The 21,939-nt window shown below is 38.6% G+C and overlaps 1 protein-coding gene across 8 annotated transcripts in view; it reads right to left on the bottom strand.

The window, feature by feature from the left end:
* Nucleotides 1–21,939, bottom strand: part of LOC121957110 (syntaxin-binding protein 4) — a 114,393-nt gene that overhangs the window by 65,579 nt on the left and 26,875 nt on the right. For 6 of the 8 annotated variants that reach the window (XM_088069554.1, XM_088069555.1, XM_088069553.1 and 3 more), the window contains exon 2: nt 4,532–4,605. In XM_088069554.1, coding sequence (XP_087925680.1) covers nt 4,532–4,605 — 74 coding nt within the window. Of the gene's footprint in view, nt 1–4,531; nt 4,606–13,884; nt 14,275–16,524; nt 16,641–21,939 lie in introns of those variants that run through there. The other 2 variants (XM_088069558.1, XM_088069557.1) reach the window with 2 other exon arrangements.

Raw genomic sequence — 21,939 nt, 5'->3', positions numbered from 1 at the left:
GCTTTCAACTGCATTAACAAAGAGATTAGCATGTGCTGTCCTCAGTGTAGGACAGTAGGACTGCTTGCTACAGTGTGCACAGCACACACACCCCTACTGCAGAAGCTTCAGTTGTTCAGCAAGGGGTCTTTAGGCTGTATGTATCGAACAGTGTGTACACTTGCACGTGCACAAGTTGGACGACTATAAGCTGCTTTGCTTCTCACCTGTGTGCTACTTAAAGTAGTGCTGGTTCAGACACATGCACACATACACACACACACACACACACACGCACACACACACACACACACACACACAAACACAACACACCCTTAACTTCTCCTCCACCTTACATACTAGTAGTAGTTTCCGAGCTATCTCTTGTGCAAATTAAATCCATATCTTCATGTGTGTGGAGTTAATGCTGTTGGTGCAGCGTAATTTCGAGGCATTGTAAAATCAACAAACAACCAAAAACCTCTCATAACTTACGAGCTAAAACCCATTGTTTTAAAAGACACTTCGTACACGGACTGCAATAAAGCACAAACACTGGAGGATATTTTCTTAAAGGGACAAAGAAATTCCATCAAGTCAGTGATGGCCAAATAGATTAAAGAGGGAGTCTGTATTTTTACACTTTGTCATTTTGTAAAAACTAAAAATACAAAAACCTCAAGGGACAGCTTGGGTGTAGGATTTTTTTTTCTTAATGCACTGTAGAGCTATTCAATTGTCATCCATATAGATTGGATTGACTTCAATAATTGTGCACTGAGCGGCTGTATTATCTAGGAAAATGGATTGCATTTATATATCACTTTTACCCAAAGTGCTTAACAGTGTGCCTCACATTCATACAATGATGCCAGTTAGCTGCGATGCAAGCTGCTGGTCTGAAAACCAGCAGCAATTTAATGCATATGAAAATGATATAATAGACAGTTTGGAAATCTTTTAGGAAACAAAGAGAAGGATGCTTTGATGAGGGCTATAATATATTACTGCTGAGCTGTTTAGCCTGCAAACATATTTAAAATGTTATTTTGAGTGTCAGTCTAGTGTAATATTTGTTTAAAAGAGGTACGAAAAAAGCAGTTGTATCACATGGGATTTATAAAGATATTAATTGTAAAACTAAAAACCAAAACTAAATAATTCAGCTCATGTACACCAGTTGTTTAAACATTATTCTGGAAAGAGCAGGATGTTTTACAGTTTGACAGTAATCATATTTATGCATATGTAGTGTTTGTCCTTGCGTAGGCACAGGCTCTACCAGTGTGCTGGTGTTGAAGCGCATTATGGATAAAAACAACAGCAGCTCCCTGCATTCTTAACCCAGCTGAGTTAAATGGGTTAGGGCTTTGCCACATGACCTACTTCCCCTCCCAGGCAAACACACTGATACTTAACAAGGATACGTACTCTGCAGAGAAAATCCCTTTAAAAGTAGGACTTCAATTATTGCAGCTATTCCAAATCAGACTCCATTGCCAGATAGCAGAGGGTGACAGAGTAGGGCTGTAAACATTAGGTTGTTAGTTTAAGCTAAGCATGTCATTAAGTTTATATAAATCAGTGTATTGTTTTGCTAGTGATGACTGATTTAAAATAGTAAACTATTTCCTGGTGTATAGAGGATAGGGCAATGTGCATCACTCATAATAAGGAACTCACATATATTTTAGCCTCTTTCAGCTCATTGTTTTGGTTTTATCACACACAACTTTATTGTTTTGGTTGAGTCTCACAGCTCTCACAGCTGCATTCCAGCAGTAGGAAGCTGTCTGTTCTCAGTGAAAAAACTATAAAAAACTAAAGCCGACAGCCACAGTTAGAGACTAGCTGGTGAACATAGTGGAGCATTTAGCAGCTAAAGAGCCAGATCTCATGAATAGGCAAACATCAAAAACATAAAGCTAAAACGAGAGAGAACATTACACTAGCATCCATTAGATGGACACAAACACCTCTCCAAATGATTGATAATGTTGCTCTGTAACTATTGCTTTAAATAGGCAACTGTTTGGTAAATGGTGAACAGACTTGCACTTGTATAGTGCCTTTATTGTCTTTCCACCACTGACAGCACTTTCACACTACTTGTCTCATTCCCATTCACACACACATTCACATACTGGTTGTGAAGGCTACCGTACAAGGTGCCACCTGCCACTTACATTCTTAAAACATTCTCATGTACTCACACACTGATGGAAAAGGCCATCAGGAGCAATTTGGGGTTCAGTATCTTGCCCAAGGAAACTTTGATACATAAACTGGAGGAACATGGAATCGAACTGCCGAGCTACCCCCTGAGCCAAAGTTGCTTTGTCTGCTTACCTTCTTGCCATATCCAAAAATCAATGAAACCAAAAATCAGCAAATACTGCTTTAAAATATTTAAGTAAAATCTAACAATACACATTTTAACAAAAATCATGCCTTCATTTGAGTTTCAGCCAATCGTGTTACTCTAATGGAGACATATCAGTTTATCAAATAAGTTGCTACACCGTATTAAAATGTTTACAGCTAGAGAATTGGACTTTTACATATAAATGAATGTCTGTTTCATTCAGCGTTGTAATGTAACAAAGTAATAATACTTTGCGATAGTATTTTTTGGACTTTTTTGGGAGCGTCTGTAATTTACTTGCGTTTTTAAATTTCCGTCAATTTTCACTTTAACTTAACTACATTTCCTAAGTAAAATCTACATTTTACTCCACTACAATCCCTCAAAGCATTTTAGTTACTTACTGCAAAATAGGGAAGGAAGGGAGGGACGGATGGGTGGATGAAGGAATATAAGGGAAGGAAAAAATGGATTCTGTTCTTTAAATCCTTTAAGTTTAAAAAAAAAAGACCTTGTGGCCTTTAAGTGTGTTTAAGGCTCCAAGTGTGTTTAAGGCTCCATGTTCAAGGTGGTGCATACTACAAAGAAGTAGTCATAATCAGAATTCTGACCACTTGCTTTTTTATTACCAGCATTCACTTTCACTTTCATTATGTAATTATATTTACTATATAATGAAATTACTTTTGGTACTTAACTCCAGTAAATATCAGATACTTTCCACTACATGGTACCGGCTCTACTCTACTCTACTCTACTCTACTCTACTCCACTTGCCTTTGGTATCAGGTACTTTTCATAGCGACGCCGTGCGACACTGTTGTGATGTCAGTTTCAATGCAACACACACATATGCACAGGGTTCGAATTACACATTGGCTTTCAGGGAGCCCCATTTTCCAGTGCGCACCAATAATAAAACATGTCACATGCATAAAGTGTATGGCAGCGTACAGTCAATGACAGGGTTACTGCGAAAAAGATTTTACTAATACCGCTGTATGCAGTTAATACCGCCAGTAACATTTCGTCTCTCCCTCTGTCCCTTCTGTCGGATGATGAGGAGTTCAGATGACTACGTAAATGTAGGAATTTGGGGGCAGCACCACTCAACGCACAGATGGCCGCAGCAGGGATAGACACAGAAGTTAAATAGTGGATACAGATGTTCAGAAATGGAATGGAATGAGTGGATAAACACCCAGCATTGACATATTACTTCTATTTTTTATTATTTCACAAACCTTTATGTGCAGAAAATATATAATCTATAATACAAAAGTGAAATTTTTTTTAGAACTTCCCGTGAACGTCTCAAGGGAGGCTTTTCAAGCTCCCCTCAGCTCCCCCGCAATTCGAACTATGCATACACACAGACTCGCACTCGCTGGATACCCTCGTCGGCCAGCAAGGTGAGAAACATTTGCCCCTCCTCGAGCGACCACGGAGTGATCTTTCTGGTTTCCATTTTGGGAAAGAAAAAAAATATATATAAAACTGCAGTCATACAGCCAATAGCTTTGGTGTTTGCATAGTTCATGGTATTCCATGTATGCCGCGCATTGATGAGGCACTGACACAGTGACTATTCTGTCTGACCAATCAGTGGTCCTCAGTGTTTCACGTCACCTTTTAGTACCTCATCGTACCCGGTCAGCCTTTTTTTGGAACCCTAGGAGAGCAGGTACCAAAAAAGGTGGCACCAGGTACCAGGTACTTTTTCCTAAGAGTAGAGCTGGTACCATGTAGTGGAAACACACCATAATATTCTAATAGGTGACTTAAACTTAAACCAGTCATTTTCTGCAACAATAGCTGTAGTTTTACTCAAGAATGCATTTTAGGTACTCCGTCCACCACTGCTAACATTCAAGCCCTTGCCAAATAAGTTCACATATTTCTTATAAAGCTTATCAAAACCAATGAAAGCTCTTTGTATTTCTACAGATTTGCCTATGTGTGTGTGATAGCTATGTGACAGACTGACAACCTGTCCATGAGGTGCCCTGTTTTCCACCCAGAGAAGGACAGTATAGGCACCAGTCCCTGTCTATCATGAACTTTGAGCAGTTGTAGACCACAACAAGTGACAGAGATGGAGAGAGAAGAGAGAACTGTTTCTACATGTTTACTTTGACAACTATTCTCTTCTGTCCATGGTTACTGAAGAGGAAAAAAGCTACTTACCCAGGCCGTTCTCACAGTCAGTAAACTCCATGGAATGAACAGCTCTATCTACTCCGTATGGACCCATTAGTGTCCTGTTAGAGTTGGAGGGATGAGGAAGATGGAGAAAAAGAAGGAGTGAGAGACAGAAAAGAGGAGAAAATAAGCACATCAAAAACTTCACTTGGAAAGCTAAATCTACTTTTGTACTTGTTTTTCCTTTACAGATTAGACCCTTCAAAGCTCCACAGTCACACTGTGACTACTTAATGTGAGGGAGCGCTTGCGTGGAACGTGACTTTGTAATGAATGCAGAGTCTTATATCTGTCACAGAGAGTTTCTCCTTACGGTAGGAGAATGGTAACACAGCTCTTAGCTCTAGAACATTTTGGGGGTAGACTGTCAATCTTTTCTGTTTGTGCAACTGCCAAACATACAGTATGTTGGAATAGCAAAACAAAAGCTGTCTACCAAATGCTGATTACATACTAATTCTAAACTGCTTTGGAGTCCCTTGGGTATTCCCACCCAAAAAGTGTCAAAATAAAGTATCTTCAAAACACTCAATATGCATATTTAAAACCCAGGGATTTTTATGTGTAGATGAACACTATTGTCCCAAAATGCAACTCACAAAGGAAATGGAGGAGCAGCTGTGAAACATTTAAAGTAATTGTGGGAGACATAAACAGCTCCAGGAACAACGTAAAAATAAAAGATAACTATTGTACCAAAATAAGATGGAAAAAAAGTTATTGTAACATGTAGCTCTTGAATCTCTTCCTGCAAATGTAAAACATACATGCTGATTTCTTGTATACTAACTGTAATTACATCTAGTCAAAACTGGACCATGTAAGGTCAATGTGCTAAATTATAGCACAGTTAGTCAGCATTGGGGTGTATAATGTGATTTCTTGGATATTAAATGTTCATCTCCAATTTTTTGGGGTCCCAGTGATTTATATATATATATATATATATATATACACACATATATATGCTTTCATGTTTTTTTAAAGGAAAATATTACAGAAGACTACATCTAAGACAGTACAAGCACTGTAAGTATGGACAAAAAATGGACAAAAAATATAACAAAAGTAGATGTGAATTCTTCAGCACATCAGGTTACCAGGGCCAGGTTATCAGGGCTCCATATTTCCAAGCAGATATTAGACTTGGACAGTATCACAATATTACCAGAGTATTTAGAAATCACGAAAGCATGATTTTCAGTGCCATCATAATTATAGCCACTCCTATTGTACTAACTGTAGGCAGTGCACAGCATACACTGTGTTGTGTTGAGTTTTATGATGAGTTAACAATTAAACCTCTTCAGTCTTCTGTGACTCAGAGAAAGTTGAATTCAAAAGCTGTATTTCTGTGTTTCATAAGGAAAATAGGTGCAAGGAGGTTACTTTTTTACTCAAGCCTAGCCTGGAGACTAGCCTATATGTTGCCTATCCATTAACTTCAAATGTTTCATAGGAGGATTTTTTTTTGGGGGGGGGGCTTTTTCATCCATCCATCCATCTAGGGCTGGGTGATATGGAAAGAAGTCTTATCAATTTGATGTTTTTATTATCAGTCAATATCGATATATATCACGATATACATCAAATCACTATTTCTATCAAGCTTAAAGGTTTCCTTTCACTCCTAAGTGAGATATGAAGATATCATGAGGTTAATTTTGGTTTAAATATTTATTTTCTGTCAGACATTGAACATGATAAATATACTGTAGAACAGGCATCACCAACTGGCAGACCTATTCAACTAAAATTCAAACAGGTCCAGTTTCTAAAATTTCCTCCCCGCAAAGGTCCAAACCTCATACCTTAAATCAATATCACAATTAACTGAACATTTTATGATTACAATTAATGAATGATTATTTTGCTTTTTGCTCCTTTTTTGTGGTTTGTTTACTGACAGTTTCATTTGACCACAGTTTGTTGGAGTGTAATAAACATATTATTTATAAAACTATAAATGCTCCATTTTAAACAAACTTAAGGTACATTTAAGCACATTTTGCTGATAATAGGCCAACCTCTCCTGACTGCAGGACTCTGACTTGAACTTCAGTGAATCTTATGTGAAACATCTTTGCTATTACCATACCATTTTACTCAAGAAAAAAAAATTGAGTAGGCCTACTTATCCTATAACTGCTTGCCAATATTCCCATTTAGAGAAAGGGTGAAAATAAGGCAACGTGATTGGAACTCAGCGCAAACGGCTGGATGAGACATGGAGCAATGCATCCTAGTGTTTCTAAATAATTCCATCCAAACTTTGATTAAACCTGAAACTAACACAAAGTAGTCTGTAGAAGCCTAGAGAAGTCACTTTCCACCTATGCAAATATGGCTGTTTCAGAAACTTTGGTGCTCTGAAGAGAAGCTCCGCTCTGTTTGTCTGTCTCACTGCGCTGCTATCAGACCATCAGCTATTTGATCCGCGATAATGAAAGGCTTTGGAAGCACATATGACTTGGTTGTCAAACACTCAGCTGTATTCTAGAGTCAAAGCCGTTCACTGCATTTGGTTCGCTGTTGCGCTATTCTTCTTATTGGCTGTTCGTTAGTTTTCCAGTGTCACAGCACCGCTCCACATCCGGTGATAAGTTCTGCTCTGCACCAGCAGATCTGTTGGGCATTTTGACTACTTTCCTCTGATAACATGCCTTACAGGCACAGCATTTGTCCCTGTACCAGAGAAGAAGTCTTCACTGCATCAATTAAAGTTCTAATCTAAGACCATCAGATCTGGCATGAATAAAACATGTGTAAGAGAGTTCCACAAGTAGTTTCACATGTCCAACACAGGTCAGAGCTTCTAAGTCTTTGCCTTGCCATTTTGGGGGGTCCAATAAGGGGCTCATAATTATAATTAATATCATCATGAATCAGATGTTAATTTTTGCAGGTAAAAGTGGGCTTTGATCTTGTATGAGATTTTCTATGATTCCAAGGTGAGGAGCAGATTCTAATAAGGGATAACGCCATTTGTTTGAGAAATAAAATCCAGAAAAGGGTGATGATATGTAAAGTCTTTCTCTATAGACATCCACATTTACCTGTCTTGCATAGTTTTGAGAAGTGTTTCATTTCCAGACTATGTGGGAACACATTCACCTCTGTCCTCTATGACCACTGTTGTATGAAAATAGCAGGGGTTTTTTTGTTTAACAAACATTTTATAACCAGAAATTACTCGAAACATTCTTTTTTTGTATATCAAATTATCAAAATTCAATGAGAGATTCCCCATCCAGCGGCAGCCTTTTTTCATTGTTTCTTTCCCCAATACCATAGAGAAGAAAGTGTGTGATATAGATCAGTTTTCATCCCACAGTATATCTTGAAACTGGCATACCGCTGCAACCCTACATGATGCTCAGACACAGAGCAGTTTACGTTCCTCACCACCAACCTTTATGCCAGCTATGCTGTCATTTTACCTAAAAGCAATTGCTAATGGTCCAAGTACCAGTGCAAAGATTACAGGAAATAAAGGGCAGCCCTGCCTGGTCCCTCTATGAAGCTGAAAAGGCAGGTATTTCCTGCTATTTGTTACCACAGATGATTTAGGATTGTGATATAATAATTTACCCATTTATTAAAAAAAGTTTTCCAGTGTTTGAAAAAGATATATCCACTCCACCTTTAAAATGCCTTCTTACTATCGAGTGATTCTCTCGGTCATGGAAGACTGATGCGGTTTAACTGCCCGTTAACTCATCACAAAACACAATTAATTCAAATTTAACAGAAACAAAATGCAACCCACTTAAACTGTCTTGTTTACTCTTGCTTGTAATCTAGTTTGTGTGCTAGTGTTTAACCATCACCAGCTGCAGTTTGGTTGAAATAAATCCATAATTCACCACGTTAGATATAAAAAAAACATGCAGTTATTCCCCACAGTCTCTCTCTGTCTGCTGGCCCCCAGCAGGCAGCTTACTTCTCCCTCCATAGGTGTCCCTGTGTTTTTCTGATCAGCTGTCTTTTTCACCAGTAGAGACTGGAGACTGAGTTCTGGTGGTACTTGCTGTGCACCTGTGTTTATGACAGTATCAAAAACATACCTTTGAAATTTCTAAATACCCTGGTATACTGTAATACCATAATACCGCCTTAGCCTAGTATATAGTGTATACAATTAGCATGTAGTATGAAACTGGAACTTAGCTTACTTAAACCAGTCTTAAAGCAGCTTATAGCGGCTGAACAGCATAAGTAGTAAACAGTCCCTGTGAATCCTGAACAAATACAGTCTTTCTGGTGAGACTTCTGTTAAGGTGGCACTTTCTGCTTGCACTTGTTCAGGTTGCAAATATACACTTCTGGATGGATCCATACATGAATGGATAAAAAGCATCCAACTCCTCCATGTACATTTTTAACATAAGAGCAGCCAGACACTGAATGCTGGCTGGATAAATATATATATTTAGTTTGCAGCAGGGTTAAATAAGAAGTGTTGGTGTGTGTCTGCTGCTGCCACCTTATACACCAACTGATTAAAGAATTAAGCACCTCTCGATAGTCTGAATAGCAGTGTAATCGCAGTCTTCTTTCTGACAGGTCTCATTACATACGTTCATTAAGCACATCTGAAAAAATGTTCTCCAATTCTTACACCAACTGCACAGAACCCAAAGAAACAGTACCTTGGCTGGATGTTTTTTAAAACTTGGATTCTATGGAGTTAGTCTGCGCAAGTAGTGAGCTGCAGTAGCAGTGACCTCCTGTCAGTGTGTCTTATTTCACACATTTCAAATATATCTGCATTTGGCCTCATACTATAAATAAAATAAATATGGAGCAATAATGAAATCAAGTAAAGGTTTTTGCAAAATTTTGACTTTGGTGTTTAACTTCTGTTCATCAGTGTATTTTACCATGGACTGATTATGGAACAGTGGGTCCCTGGACACAGACACATAAAAAGGTCTTCACCTCTCCTACACTTGAGCAACACCAACAGACTGAAAGAGACACAAAATTAAAAAAAAACAACAACAACATTTTGTTTAATTTTTGTGTGTTTGTAGTCATTTTGTGTCTCTCTGAACGCATTCTTTTTATCCATTTTGTATCTCTTTGTGGTCGCCTTATATCTCTTTATGGTAGTTTTGCATGTCTTTGTTGTTGTTTCACATCTCTTTCTGGTTGCTGTACGTTTTTTGTGGACATTTGATTTCTTTGCAGCCATTTGGCATTTATTGGTGGTCATTTTATGTCTCTTTGGAGTCATTTTTATACCTTTTCTAGTGAATTAGCTCTAGTTTTTGAACCAGTCCTTGTCAGGATTCCTGGAAGTTTCCACCTCTTTTGGGTGGAACCATTGTAAACAAGGATGTGTACCTTGCACAGTATATAACGTAAATGAACTTTAGTTTCAGAATCAAAGAATAAATTGATTATCAGCAAACTTTTTGTTTTGTTATTACAGAAATGTGTTTTTGGATGGACCAACTATTAGTTAGAACACTGCATGAGCTATTTTCCCCCTGAAGATCTCTCACTAGACCTCTCCATTGAAGCCTTTTCCATCATTCATTTTTAAAATATGAAACGACCACTGATGTCGGCATGGTTCGCACTTCAGGTTAAGGAAAACCTCTTATATTTTGGTTCAAGCTGGGGACTAACATTTTGGGTTCTGAAGCAATTTATTTTTCGTCAAAATGTTCTGATCAGTCCAAAATAAGGTACAGGAACTGAAATGGAACTGGTTCCATGTTGTCTCTTTGTACTGGTTTGCAGTTGTTTTGTGTCATTTTGTAGCTGCTTGACTGACTGACTGACTTACTTTTAACAGTGACTTTAAACTAAGTCTCTGACCCAGGGGCCCATTGACCTTTTGGAGCCCTTTGCCTGTGCCCCGTAGGCACAATTTGTCATTTATCCATGATGCTACAGATCACAAGTGCAACAGATGTACTGATGTGTGTCCAAATTACTAGTTCCTATACGGTGCTACTAGTTTGGTTTTGGTAGAACTGAATGTCTGGGACTACATCGTGTCTGTAGGCATACTGACTAATGTTTCATGCGTGTCAGCAAAGCTGATATATAACCAATATAAACACATATTTAAAAACAGAGAAAAGATGAAACATAGCAGCTATTCCTTGATGCAGAGCAATACACCAACAGCACCTCATTACAAAATTACATCAATTCAGGATTAAAATTAGCCAACAAAACAACAGCTATCCTTTTGAAGACAAAATGACGGAAGGTTGCCATTGTGTAAATGACCATAATCATGCTTAACACACAAATAATAAGATAAACCAGTGCATACTTGTATCAGTCAAAGTTTAGAGATTATTGTGTTTATATTTTGGAAAATCTGGAGCACTGTCTTCTCAGCAATGGAGTTTACACTTCTCTGTCTGGTTGCATCCCGAATAACAAAGAGGAATATCAATATTTCAGATGCAGAGGGTTCACCAGTAGCAACCTGAGACTGCTGTCAGTAAGACAATGAGACTAATGGAGGAAAAACAAAACTTCAAATGAAAACACTATCCTAATGAATGAAGACAGCAGCAGAATGTATTATTTATTCTGAAGACAGGAAGAAGTGTGGGGCATTAGGGGGCTTTAAGCGAACTCTAATGTCAGAAAAATTTGATGCTGAGAGCAACTGATGCAGTATAAAGAAGATTGGGTGGGGGGGAGCTGAGGATGAATGGGTCAAAGAAAACTGGACTTTCACTGAGGAGACCACAGTTTGTGAACACTATTTTCACGTAGCATGACCTAATTTACGTACAGTCGTGCACTAAAATCAGACACATGACGTATTTAGGTGATGCTACATTAATGTGACAAATATACTTTTTTCATCTCAAAACACACTCTTTCTTTTAAACCTTACCAAGTAGTTTTGTTGCCTAAACTTGCTAGCCTTTCACATACATTACACATTACAGTGTGTTTCAGCAGTGACAACGGGTTGAAACGTACCCTGAGCAATTTGATCCTTTGTGGTGAAATCCTTAAAGTTATCAACATCATCTGTGCTTTTCCTGCTGTGCTAAGTCAAAATTTCAAAATGTCTGTCAAAATAGGTCCATAACATGTCAATGGAGACTGTGTGATGCTAAGTCAAGATCTGGACAAGCTGTGGATTTTAGATGAAGTCTTTTACTTTTTGCAATGTCAGGAATGAATGCTTTCATGCTCATAAGTATGAGTTATGAGAGTGTGGGGATGACATTAGCTGCCAGCTGAGTTAGCACAGTGCAGCTGTGATAATGCTAATGCTAATTCAAATTTTTGATAGGCAAAAACAGTCTTGAAACCATTAACACAGCCATGATGATCATTTTCGCCGTTTTAACATTTCTATTTCATATAACTTTGTCGAATTAGAAATAACAGCACTGCTGGTCCCTGACTTTTTCGAAAAAAAGATTTTGCCTCGGTTAAATTGATGCATTTTAATGCGGTGACAGCTGCATCTTTGTTGCTTGAAAACTATAATGGTCTCTGTCAAAAGGAAAACTTTGAGAGCAACCATGAACGTTTCATCCTCATCAGAAAGTTATTCTTAAGATATGACAAGGAGGAGGTGAAAATGCCAACTTTCATTGAGACAGATCATCCAGATCTGCTCCTGTCTGACACAGGTGAGCACTGCTCCGCTGCTATTCATTTAGGGACAAAAAATAGGGGAGACTGGTGATGGTTTTAACACCTCCTCTTTCTGCATCCATAGTTAGCTGGAAATGTGGTATAGCTCTCAAATTTTGACACTGGTCCTCTGATGGAGGCTTCAACAAATAGCAATGTTTACAACTTTTTTTGTTTGATTTTTTGCACAATCAAAAACCAAACACTGCTCTACAGCACTACAGTATAATCTATTTCTCATGTTTGATCCTCATAACATTTTAAAAAAGTTTAAATACTATACCTTCAAAATCACCAAAACGAACTTTTAGCTGAATGAGAGACTATGAGAGACTCTCTGCCCCTCATCCAGTAGTTCCGGGCCTTTCTGATAAAACCACTTAATCAGGATGATTTGGCATCAGAGTAGTGACCACATAGAAGAGCCAAGTTTTATCCTTAATTCTTTTTTAAAGTTTGTGGTCTTGAGAGGCCTTTAGCCTCATTTCCTTAAGTTCCAATGACAAGTTGCTCTGCCTCATCATTACATAATACTGCCCAGCACTTATCTTCTGTGTGTTAGCTGAGAATATGGCCATAGTCTCAAGATTCTCAATGTCTCCATCAGAGAACACAAAACCTCAAAAACAAATTGTGGTACACAAAGATTACACTGATTTAGCTTTTGGTTTAATTCCATGATGTGTCCCTGACAACATTTGGTCACTGTGGGTAATCAAAATAAGCCCTTGAAGCAGCCCTGGCAAATACAAAGAATGACCATAAACTATAACAGTTTTTCAAAGCAAAATTCAGAAAATGTTTTCAGGATGTTACTGATGCCTGAGATTATGCAGTTTTGATTAAATGTTCCTTTAATGTGAGAAAAAGTAACATTTTTATTATGTTTATGGAGAATGTAACCCTAACTTTAACATTCTGGGAAGTAAAACTGAACTTGCAACTGAAAACATTACTAAAACGTTGCGTTGTACCATTCAGAACGTTTTTAAACCAAAAATTGCTAGCTGGGTGGCTGTATTTGATCAGCAGGAGACTAATGGCACTAATCATGGCAATAATCAATAGGAAAGTTGCTGATTCCCTGACAGATACATTCATAGGTTGAGGTCTGCCATTTTTTTTCTCAACATCACAATTTTTCATCTGTTAATTACTACACCAACATTTCCTTTAAAGAATATAAATATATCAAATGTAGCCTGCATTTCAAGCCACAGAATGGCTGTTATTGATCCGACGCACCAGCAACAACAAAACAGCCGCCTGCCGTGGGCGCGCGGCGCACGAGCGGTATAGAAGACAGATGGAGAGAGGTCTATGGTTACTAAAATAACACCAGACAAAAAACACGCTCACGAGCTTTAACCAGATAGTCACCAACGTGTTGATATAGAATTAGTTCCTCTTAACAAGCACAGTGAAAACGCATCAACACTAAGCGGCTCCATCTTCCAACCCAATTACATACAGCTGGTTTACTGGTTCACAGAGTTTAGCACGCGAGCGCAGCACGAGCCCCACTTCATTTTAACATTTTCACCCCCTATAGTTACCTCAGTATTCACTTCTACCACGAACAGAACCGTAACCCTACCGCCACCACAACACACACTCAACACTTCCTCAAAGTAGGATGCCGGTGTTTCCACCACGCACGTACGCACGCACGCACACATACACACACCTCCCGGTTGTTTGTTTACCTGCTTATGATGACAGCTCCTTTATACATGACGGAAAAGGTTGGCATTTTGACATTGGCGCCAGCTTCTCCGGTAGCACGGACGGTGTGTGAGAGCTTCCCGAGCCTTCAGCCCGCAGCCAGCAGCCACATGATGCTCTGTCTGTCTCCGTGTCTCTCTGTGTCTCTCTGTGCGTCTACGGGCTGCCTCTAATTCCACTCCAGCTCACTGTCCGCTCCTAACATCTCCACCTTCACCCGCACATTTAATCTCTTACATAACCAAAGTCGGCGAAAAATTAAAAAGGGCCCAGAGAGCACTTAGGGGGTGGAAATGATTTGGGTTTATCTTTCACACATTCTACCTGTCCTCCTCCTCTGCCTGCTGGACTGCACACAGCATTCATAGTTTCAAAGAAGAGCTGAAGTCACATTATCAGGAGAGGAAATCCTCAGCAAAGCCTGTCTGCTGAAAAGGATTACTGCCATTGGTGATCAGACTGTTCACATTAAAACATATATTTATATGAGATCGTTGGATATTGTTGCAGGCATATTTTTGTAAACGTTTTTTTAAAAACATTTAACTTCACTTAAAAACTAATGATAATAATAATACACAGTCTTAACCCTGGATCAACAGCACTTTTCCTGTGCTGCATTCAGATGCCTTTCAAAAGCTTTTAAACCTCTGAAACCTGAGAAATTTGATTTCCAAAGACACCAGAAAGAACATAATGAGCAACTTAGTGAGAAATTTCCCAGAAACTAAAAAAAGGAGATTATTTGAAAATTAGTTGGGATATATATGTGGCTCTAGGGATTTTACCTATTTTTTTACCCTTTCTTTTTGTTTTTTTTGTTTGCCTGTTTGACATTATTAGCTTATTCTTCCCATCCATCAATTTTTTATACCTACTTATTGCTATAGGGTATCACAGTATATGGTGGCAGTATATATATATAGTCACATATACAGTCACACACACACACACACACACATATATATATATATGTATATATATGTGTGTGTGTGTGTGTGTGTGTATATATAAGCACATTCTTAGGTTAATTTTCTTGTTTGTTTGTTTTGGGGGGTTTTTTTGTGTACAGCCAGATAATTTTGTGGATCTGGATCAGTTTTTCAGTCATTTCTTATTAAGGTGCTCGTCGCTGTTTTTGAAATAATCGAGTCAAATTGCTCAGGTTCTAAAGGGTTAAAGATATATCTATATTTATAAATTTATCACAGTTCCTACAGCTGAAGTTAGGTTAGATTTAAGACTCTTTACGGCCACTCAAAATTAAATTTAAGAACAATTCTGCAACAACCAAAATTGAAGAGAAAGAAATCAATCACGAAGGTTTAGGGACAATTTTGCCCAAATTTAATTTAATGATAAAAATGACTTTTTTGGTGATTCATATACAATTTTAAATAAATTTAGAAATGTGTTTTTTTAATATATATATATATATATATATATATATATGTATGTATATATAATTTATACTTTTTAACATGTTCAGGAAAGGAGGGCTTTATATGCCTTTCAAAACATTAATATGTAAGTGTCCTGCTCTCCATTTGCAAATGTAATCCTCAACTGACATCCATTACTCAGCATTGTCATTTCTTATTCAAGCATTTTCTGAGGCTGCATTTGGGCTATTTAAATTAGTTCATTGACAGGTAACTCCAGTATTTTTTAACCTGCCCCTAATTTCCCACGTTTTTGTGTCAAAGTGACGAACAGGAACATCAATATATTCACTAAAAGTGCTTGTTTCTGCCACTGTCAGGCTCAGATTATTAACAGTGTCTAACAATGTAATGGAAATGATCCTTAACCCATAAATAGTTTTTCTTAACCAAAACTCTAACTTTCCCTAAACGTAAGTATTTTTTTGTTTTGTTTTCTTAACTGGCACTGTGTTTGTTTTAATAACTTAATTTTAACACATTTTGACCATGCCACAACACAATGGCTCTAGGGATTTGACCTATTTTTTCCCTTTCTTTTTTTTTTTTTTTGTTTGTCTGTTTTACATTATTAGCTTATTCTTCCCATCCATCCATTTTTTTTACTTATTGCGATAGGGTATCACAGTATATGGTGGCAGTGGCTCAGGAGTCAGAGAGGATTGTCCTCTAATCTCAGGTTTGGTGGTCCCTGTTGTCCTGAAGACAAACTGAACTGGCAGCATCAGAGTTCAGCCACATCTTGCATGACAGCTCTGTAGCCATCGCTGTGTGAGTGTGTGTAAATGGGTTTACCGCAGGAAAACACCCATCCAATCCACCCTCCTAATCCAATACAATAAAGTCTGCATGCAGTGACAGGAAACGTGAAAAACACTAAAAGATAAAGAATTTAAAAGTTACTAAATATTAACAGAAAAAATCATTAGCTGGCAGCTTTAATGCAAAAGCAGAATGAACCTGAGCTGCAGAACACATGGGTGTATGAATCGGTCCATGCAGACTTCACATTCATTTGGTACAAACACTATAACCAACATTTTTCCTACAAAGCTAAATACATTGAAATGTTCCTAGAAAACCACATCAGCTCAGCGTAGTCTCATAATCCCTGGCATGCAGGCACAGCAGCTATCAGCCAGCAAATTTGGCTTAACTGTGAAACAGTCGACGACATACCTGGCAAAACCTAGAGGGACTTTCAACCTTTGGAACATGTCTCTGGTTTTGTGGAAAAGCCTGGATGTCTGACTCTGTCGTAAACATTAGCTCTGCATATTCCCTCGCATGATGCACTACGGCTGCCAAGCTGATCTGAAGAGTGCCAATAGATGAGGAGATGATAAGCTTATGCAAAAGGATAATACACACAAATCCATATGGCACAACAATGTGCTAAATACAGGCCTCTATAAGAGGGCTACTCAATTAAATCACACAGTAAGTACAGATTATACCACATTTCTCCCAACTCAACACATATTACGCTGTAGTTTTACTTGTTTTACTGTTCCTTTGTACTCCCGTATGTAACTCACAGTAAAAAACATATAAATACATATAAAATAATACATATAAAACAACCACAGAACCAATCTTCATCCTTAAAAAAAACATGAGTTGTAAACAAAACCACTTACAGAGAATCAGCAAACCTACTCCTTATCAAATTAGAAGCACTTAAATTAAAAGATCTGTTTGATTTCAGAATGGTTCAAGTCATGTAAAGAGCTAAAAATCCTCTTTTACCTCCTAAAATCCAAACATTGTTTCAAATGAAATAAAGTTTACATGATTTGATAGGAATTTGTTTAAGAAACAGTTAGTGAGGACTCGAGCAAAATATCATTGTATCACAGTCAAAGGGTTAATTTATGGAACAGCTGTAGTGCAGAAATGAAAACATGTAGTGTGTGTGTGTGTGTGTGTTTATGCAGGTTGATCTGTTATTGTTTTTGTTGTAATTCTTGCTTGATTAGATCAAGGTGTGTATACTGAATAATGGGGCAGAAATTGGGAATATTCATGTTTAAGATTAACTTTTTTTCTTATAAAATAGAAAAAAGGGCAGTGGGATTTGATACGGTATTCACTTCCTCTTGCTCCTTTTCATGCATGAAATATTTACATTTGTTGACTTAATATGTTTGATGGGCATTCTGGTGTTGTTTTTCTTTCCTATATTTTATTTTGTTCTCCTATTTTATTTGGCATGTTTGAAATAAAGATCTAACTAAACTGATCTTGTTCTGTACCTTTTTAGAAACTGAATTTGTGGGGGGGTTGCCCTTTTTTTGCCTCAAAGCTACATTCACTGATTAATTCATTTTTTGGCCACTCGAGGGCAGGAGAACAGTCGTCATATTCAGCACTAAAATCCCTTTATAGTAATAGTAGATGAACTTGCATTTGTATAGTGCCATTCTAGTCAAGGCACTTAAGCACTACATGTCACATTTACCAATTCACACACACATTCGCAAACTGAAGTTGTCAATGCAAAGCAGCCCTACAGGGACTGTGTTGTAGTTGATGATGTTGTGATGTCACCGATCTCACAGTGACAGAAGGGGGTGTGTTTTCATAAGATTACACTCTGGAACCCGGTTTCAAAAGTTTGCATTTTCAGGCCCCCAAAACACAGTTTGTGAACAAAAGGTCAAACCGCCACAAAAGTTTATTGTTTCATTAAAGAACTGTTGCCACATGAATGGCCTATTTCTCGGAGGGAAAGACATTTTTGCTGACTACATTTAGCAAAGCTTGATTTATCAACTGGAAGAGTAGATATGAGATGCTGCAAAGGCTGGGGACCATAGCTATCCAAACTGGAGGTCACAATGCATCACACAGACAACAAGGACGCTGCCAGCTGGTATTCAGCAGTCTCGCGTGAGCTGGCTGCTCAATGTAAAATGGCAAAATATGGTGACAACACCAGGCTATCGAAAATACCAGTGGTGATTGTTGTCAATGAGGTACACATCAAATACAAATGGTACATATAAATAAATCGTATTTTTTAAATACTCTCAGTGTCTAATTCAATAACGTATTTGTGTAGTAGAGGCTAGTGCTTACATCAGGATCGGCTGAAGAAGTATGTCTGTCAAAGTGAGCACTACCGCCCACTGAAAGTGTTTGGGGCAGCAAAGAGTCCAGACTGATGCATAGAGAGAAACAGGATGTTGAGCTCACATCATCAGGATGGTCCGATTGGACTAGCTGCGACTACCATTTAAGGTGCCACCTGCTAGTCATACAATAGTTAGTATATCTAACAAATTAGCACTCCACGAATGGTGTTACAGACTTAATGAAAAGTTTCTGCAATGAAGCTTAGGAAAAGAAAAAGAGTGATAATGGATCTTAAAATGACTGAAGTTCACTTGGTTTCGCACGGTTCTGAATGCAGATCTCCAGGGGAAAAGTCCTATATTTTGTGAAACATGTACCCCAACTTGCTTGCTTATGTGGACTTCTTCCTTCTTTACTCCAGTCACGGCATTGGTCACATGATCGCACTCTTCCCATACACACGTTTTATACACAAATTTCTGGCATTTGATTACATGGGATACGTACGACTTTAGGTGTATTACTTTTCTCAGGAACATGTATGAACAGTGAATGAGAACAGAGTGGTTAGGCCGATCTTTGCCAGTTCTTGCCACAGCCAAGGATCCTTTGCGGACTGAAGGGGCCAGAGATCAAACCACTTATCTTACATTTGGTGGATGACCTGCTCCCCCCTCCCAAGCCACAGCCACCCACTTTTATGTGGAAGTGTTAACAAACACTTTGCATATCTACACATCCAGCAGACATGGAACAGCTTTAACGTTCCAGAGCTAAATGGAGAAGGATCATTGGACTTCCTTTCATCAGGCAGACATAAATATGGTTACAAATGAATGCTAATGTTTCTCTGCCTCTGCTAGATGTGTAAATAGCAAACTGTTCAGGTTAGCCAAAACAAGGGAGATAATATGTCACTGTTGCATTTTCAGCTTGTTCTGCTGCCCCCAAGTGGTCATAAATTTCATGAACGCAGCTGTAACCTTTATAGTAGTGAGCTATGTTGAATTTTGTAATTAATTCATTTTTAAAAGGCTAATAACAACCCAAACACGGCATGTACAAAAATAAACAGTCTCCACATAGACATCAACACTTCCTCTAAAGCCAGGCCAAGGTTTCGGATGTTTACCTAGTTGTAGAGATTAGAAGAAGCTGGAGGTGGTCCATCTTCTTACCTAACACAGCAGTCTTGTACTGACTCCAGACACCGGCTTTGGGAGCACAGTTGTAAGCTTGGCCAACACTTGACTGCTATGGTAGCCAACTTGTTGTCACTTCTGTCGTCTCATTTGGTAATACTGGCCTGTAGGGCCACATACTGTACACAAGGAAAATGTCCCCACATATACCCCAATGAGGAAATTATTTACAAAATTCTATGAAAACCGATTGAATTCAAGCTTGAGAATGATGTCCATTCAGGATATTCATCATCAGCTTTTGTACAGCACTACTCGTGGTTACTGCCCATCTCATCAAAGGTGCAAAGTAGTTTACCATGACTAACTGCTCATCCACCAACCAGATTTGATCATCTTGGTGATTTAACACTGAGGGCCCTTTCACACCTGCTACCTTTGGCTCCAAGCGGCAACCTCCCAGGCTGAAAAATGAAGCCAATGGAAGTGTCAAAAACTGCAGTTCCTCCAATGGCCTCTTGAGGCTCATTTCCAAACACAGTCAATCCCCATACACCCCCATGTTACATTGCACAACTTTACAGCATATTTAAGGCAAAGCACTTTGGGTGACAGGCTGTCTGCAAGTTGTTGCTGCAGTCAGAGTTCTCAACAGCTGCAAAAAAAATACAACCCAAACCAAACTGACCTAGTGAATGGAAGCCCAAACCCAGCCCGTCCAAGAAAAAATACTGAACCCGAGCCTAACCAAGCCCGACCCTGTCTAAAAGCACTAGTCAGCTTCTAAAGCCCAGGACACACTGGAGTGTTTTTCTCACACCTAAAGCCCTACCCGACCTGGCCAATCAGTGCACATTTTTGCCGCGAACCTGGTCCAACCTCATGCTTTTCGGTACCCATCGGGCTTGGGTTGAGATTGAGAAGTCAAATCCATCTCTCTCCTGTGCAGCTCCAACTTCTCATGCATATATGGTCACTTAAGGCTCCGAAAAACCAACATGGAAACACTGCAATGCCAAACTCGAGGCTTCAAACTAACAGGTGACGTTACGGTAGCTATATTCATTATTTATACAGACTATGTTTGGTCCAGACATTTGGACTGGAACCATAATCACAGGTGTGAAACCAAACGTCCCAACCTTAGTCAGACAAAAAGGCTAGTTGGTTGACATACCCTGACCCAGTGGAACACCAGCTCTACTCAGTATATTTACATGCACAGTTAAGTGGAGATATGGTTATAGCTCCATTAGGCCATTTAATTGGACTACTGGTCCCAGTAGCACCTAGGGAGAATACTTTTTTTGATGAAGTATGACTGACACCACCACGGTAGGTGGAGATATGCCCTTTTTCAGCTAGTTGCTACTGGAACTTCCTCTGGTTGACCTGTTATATCACATACCAAACAAGTTAGCAAGCAACAAACAGGTTGTATGTCGGGTTCTTGCTCTAGCACTCACCATGTTGATACCGTTGTCTTTTTTTGTTTTCTTCCCTTTTTTCTTTGTTTATTTTTCCCAGCTTTCTTCTTCAAATTTTGATTTGCATCTAGGCCAGTTCAGGTTTGATTTTGGTGTCCGACTTTGAGAAATCTGACTTTGTGCAATTTCATGTTTACATGTGTTTTAAAAGTCCAGTTTTAGTCGGACTAACAATAATTCAACATCATGTCAACATACGGAGTGTGACAGTGTCCAATGTAATGCTAGCATGTGACCCAGCCTATGGAAAGTGAAGGTCTAATATATATTACTACCTTTAAAACTCAGATATATTTGTCAGAAAAAAAAAAAAAGACAATGGTGTCACTCATTTCAAGGTCTTGAACAGGTCTTTTTCTCAGGACTTCTTTTGTGGAGCTGTGTTTAGGGGAACACTTGCATTACATCACAGAAAAATGTTTTTATATCTGTTGATCTGAACCTGAACTTCCTGAACAAAACAAAAACAGGCTGAATGTGAATATTATGCATGAGCTGTTTTGTGAGAAAATTAAGCACGATTTGCAGTTGTATACAGGGCAGTGTGTTGTTCCTTACATCATGGTGACAGCAATTCACAGGGACATGACTCTCTCTCTCTCTGGACCTTAAGCCCAACATTCATCAGCAGCCTCTTTTGGTTTGGTTCGTTTGCGTGTTTTTCAAATGGCGAGCCAATGTTTGGGGTAAGCCACCTAAATTCATTCAATGAGCATTTGATTTGGGTGACTTGTGATTACTTTGATCAGCCGCGGGATTACATAACATATGAAAGCCTGCATTTTTTAAATCTAATACCTCGAGAAGCTTAACAGTTCTTCAAAGCATCTTTGTGGGGCTTTAAAGAACTGAAGGGTGCTTTAAACCTGAACCAAAGATGCTGAAGG

Source organism: Plectropomus leopardus, chromosome 18 (assembly GCF_026936395.1).
Source record: "Plectropomus leopardus strain MGB_pleo_1.0 chromosome 18, ASM2693639v1, whole genome shotgun sequence".
NCBI lineage: Eukaryota > Metazoa > Chordata > Actinopteri > Perciformes > Serranidae > Plectropomus > Plectropomus leopardus.
Note: the sequence above shows the minus strand (reverse complement) of the source record. Positions and strands in the feature narration are given on the sequence as shown.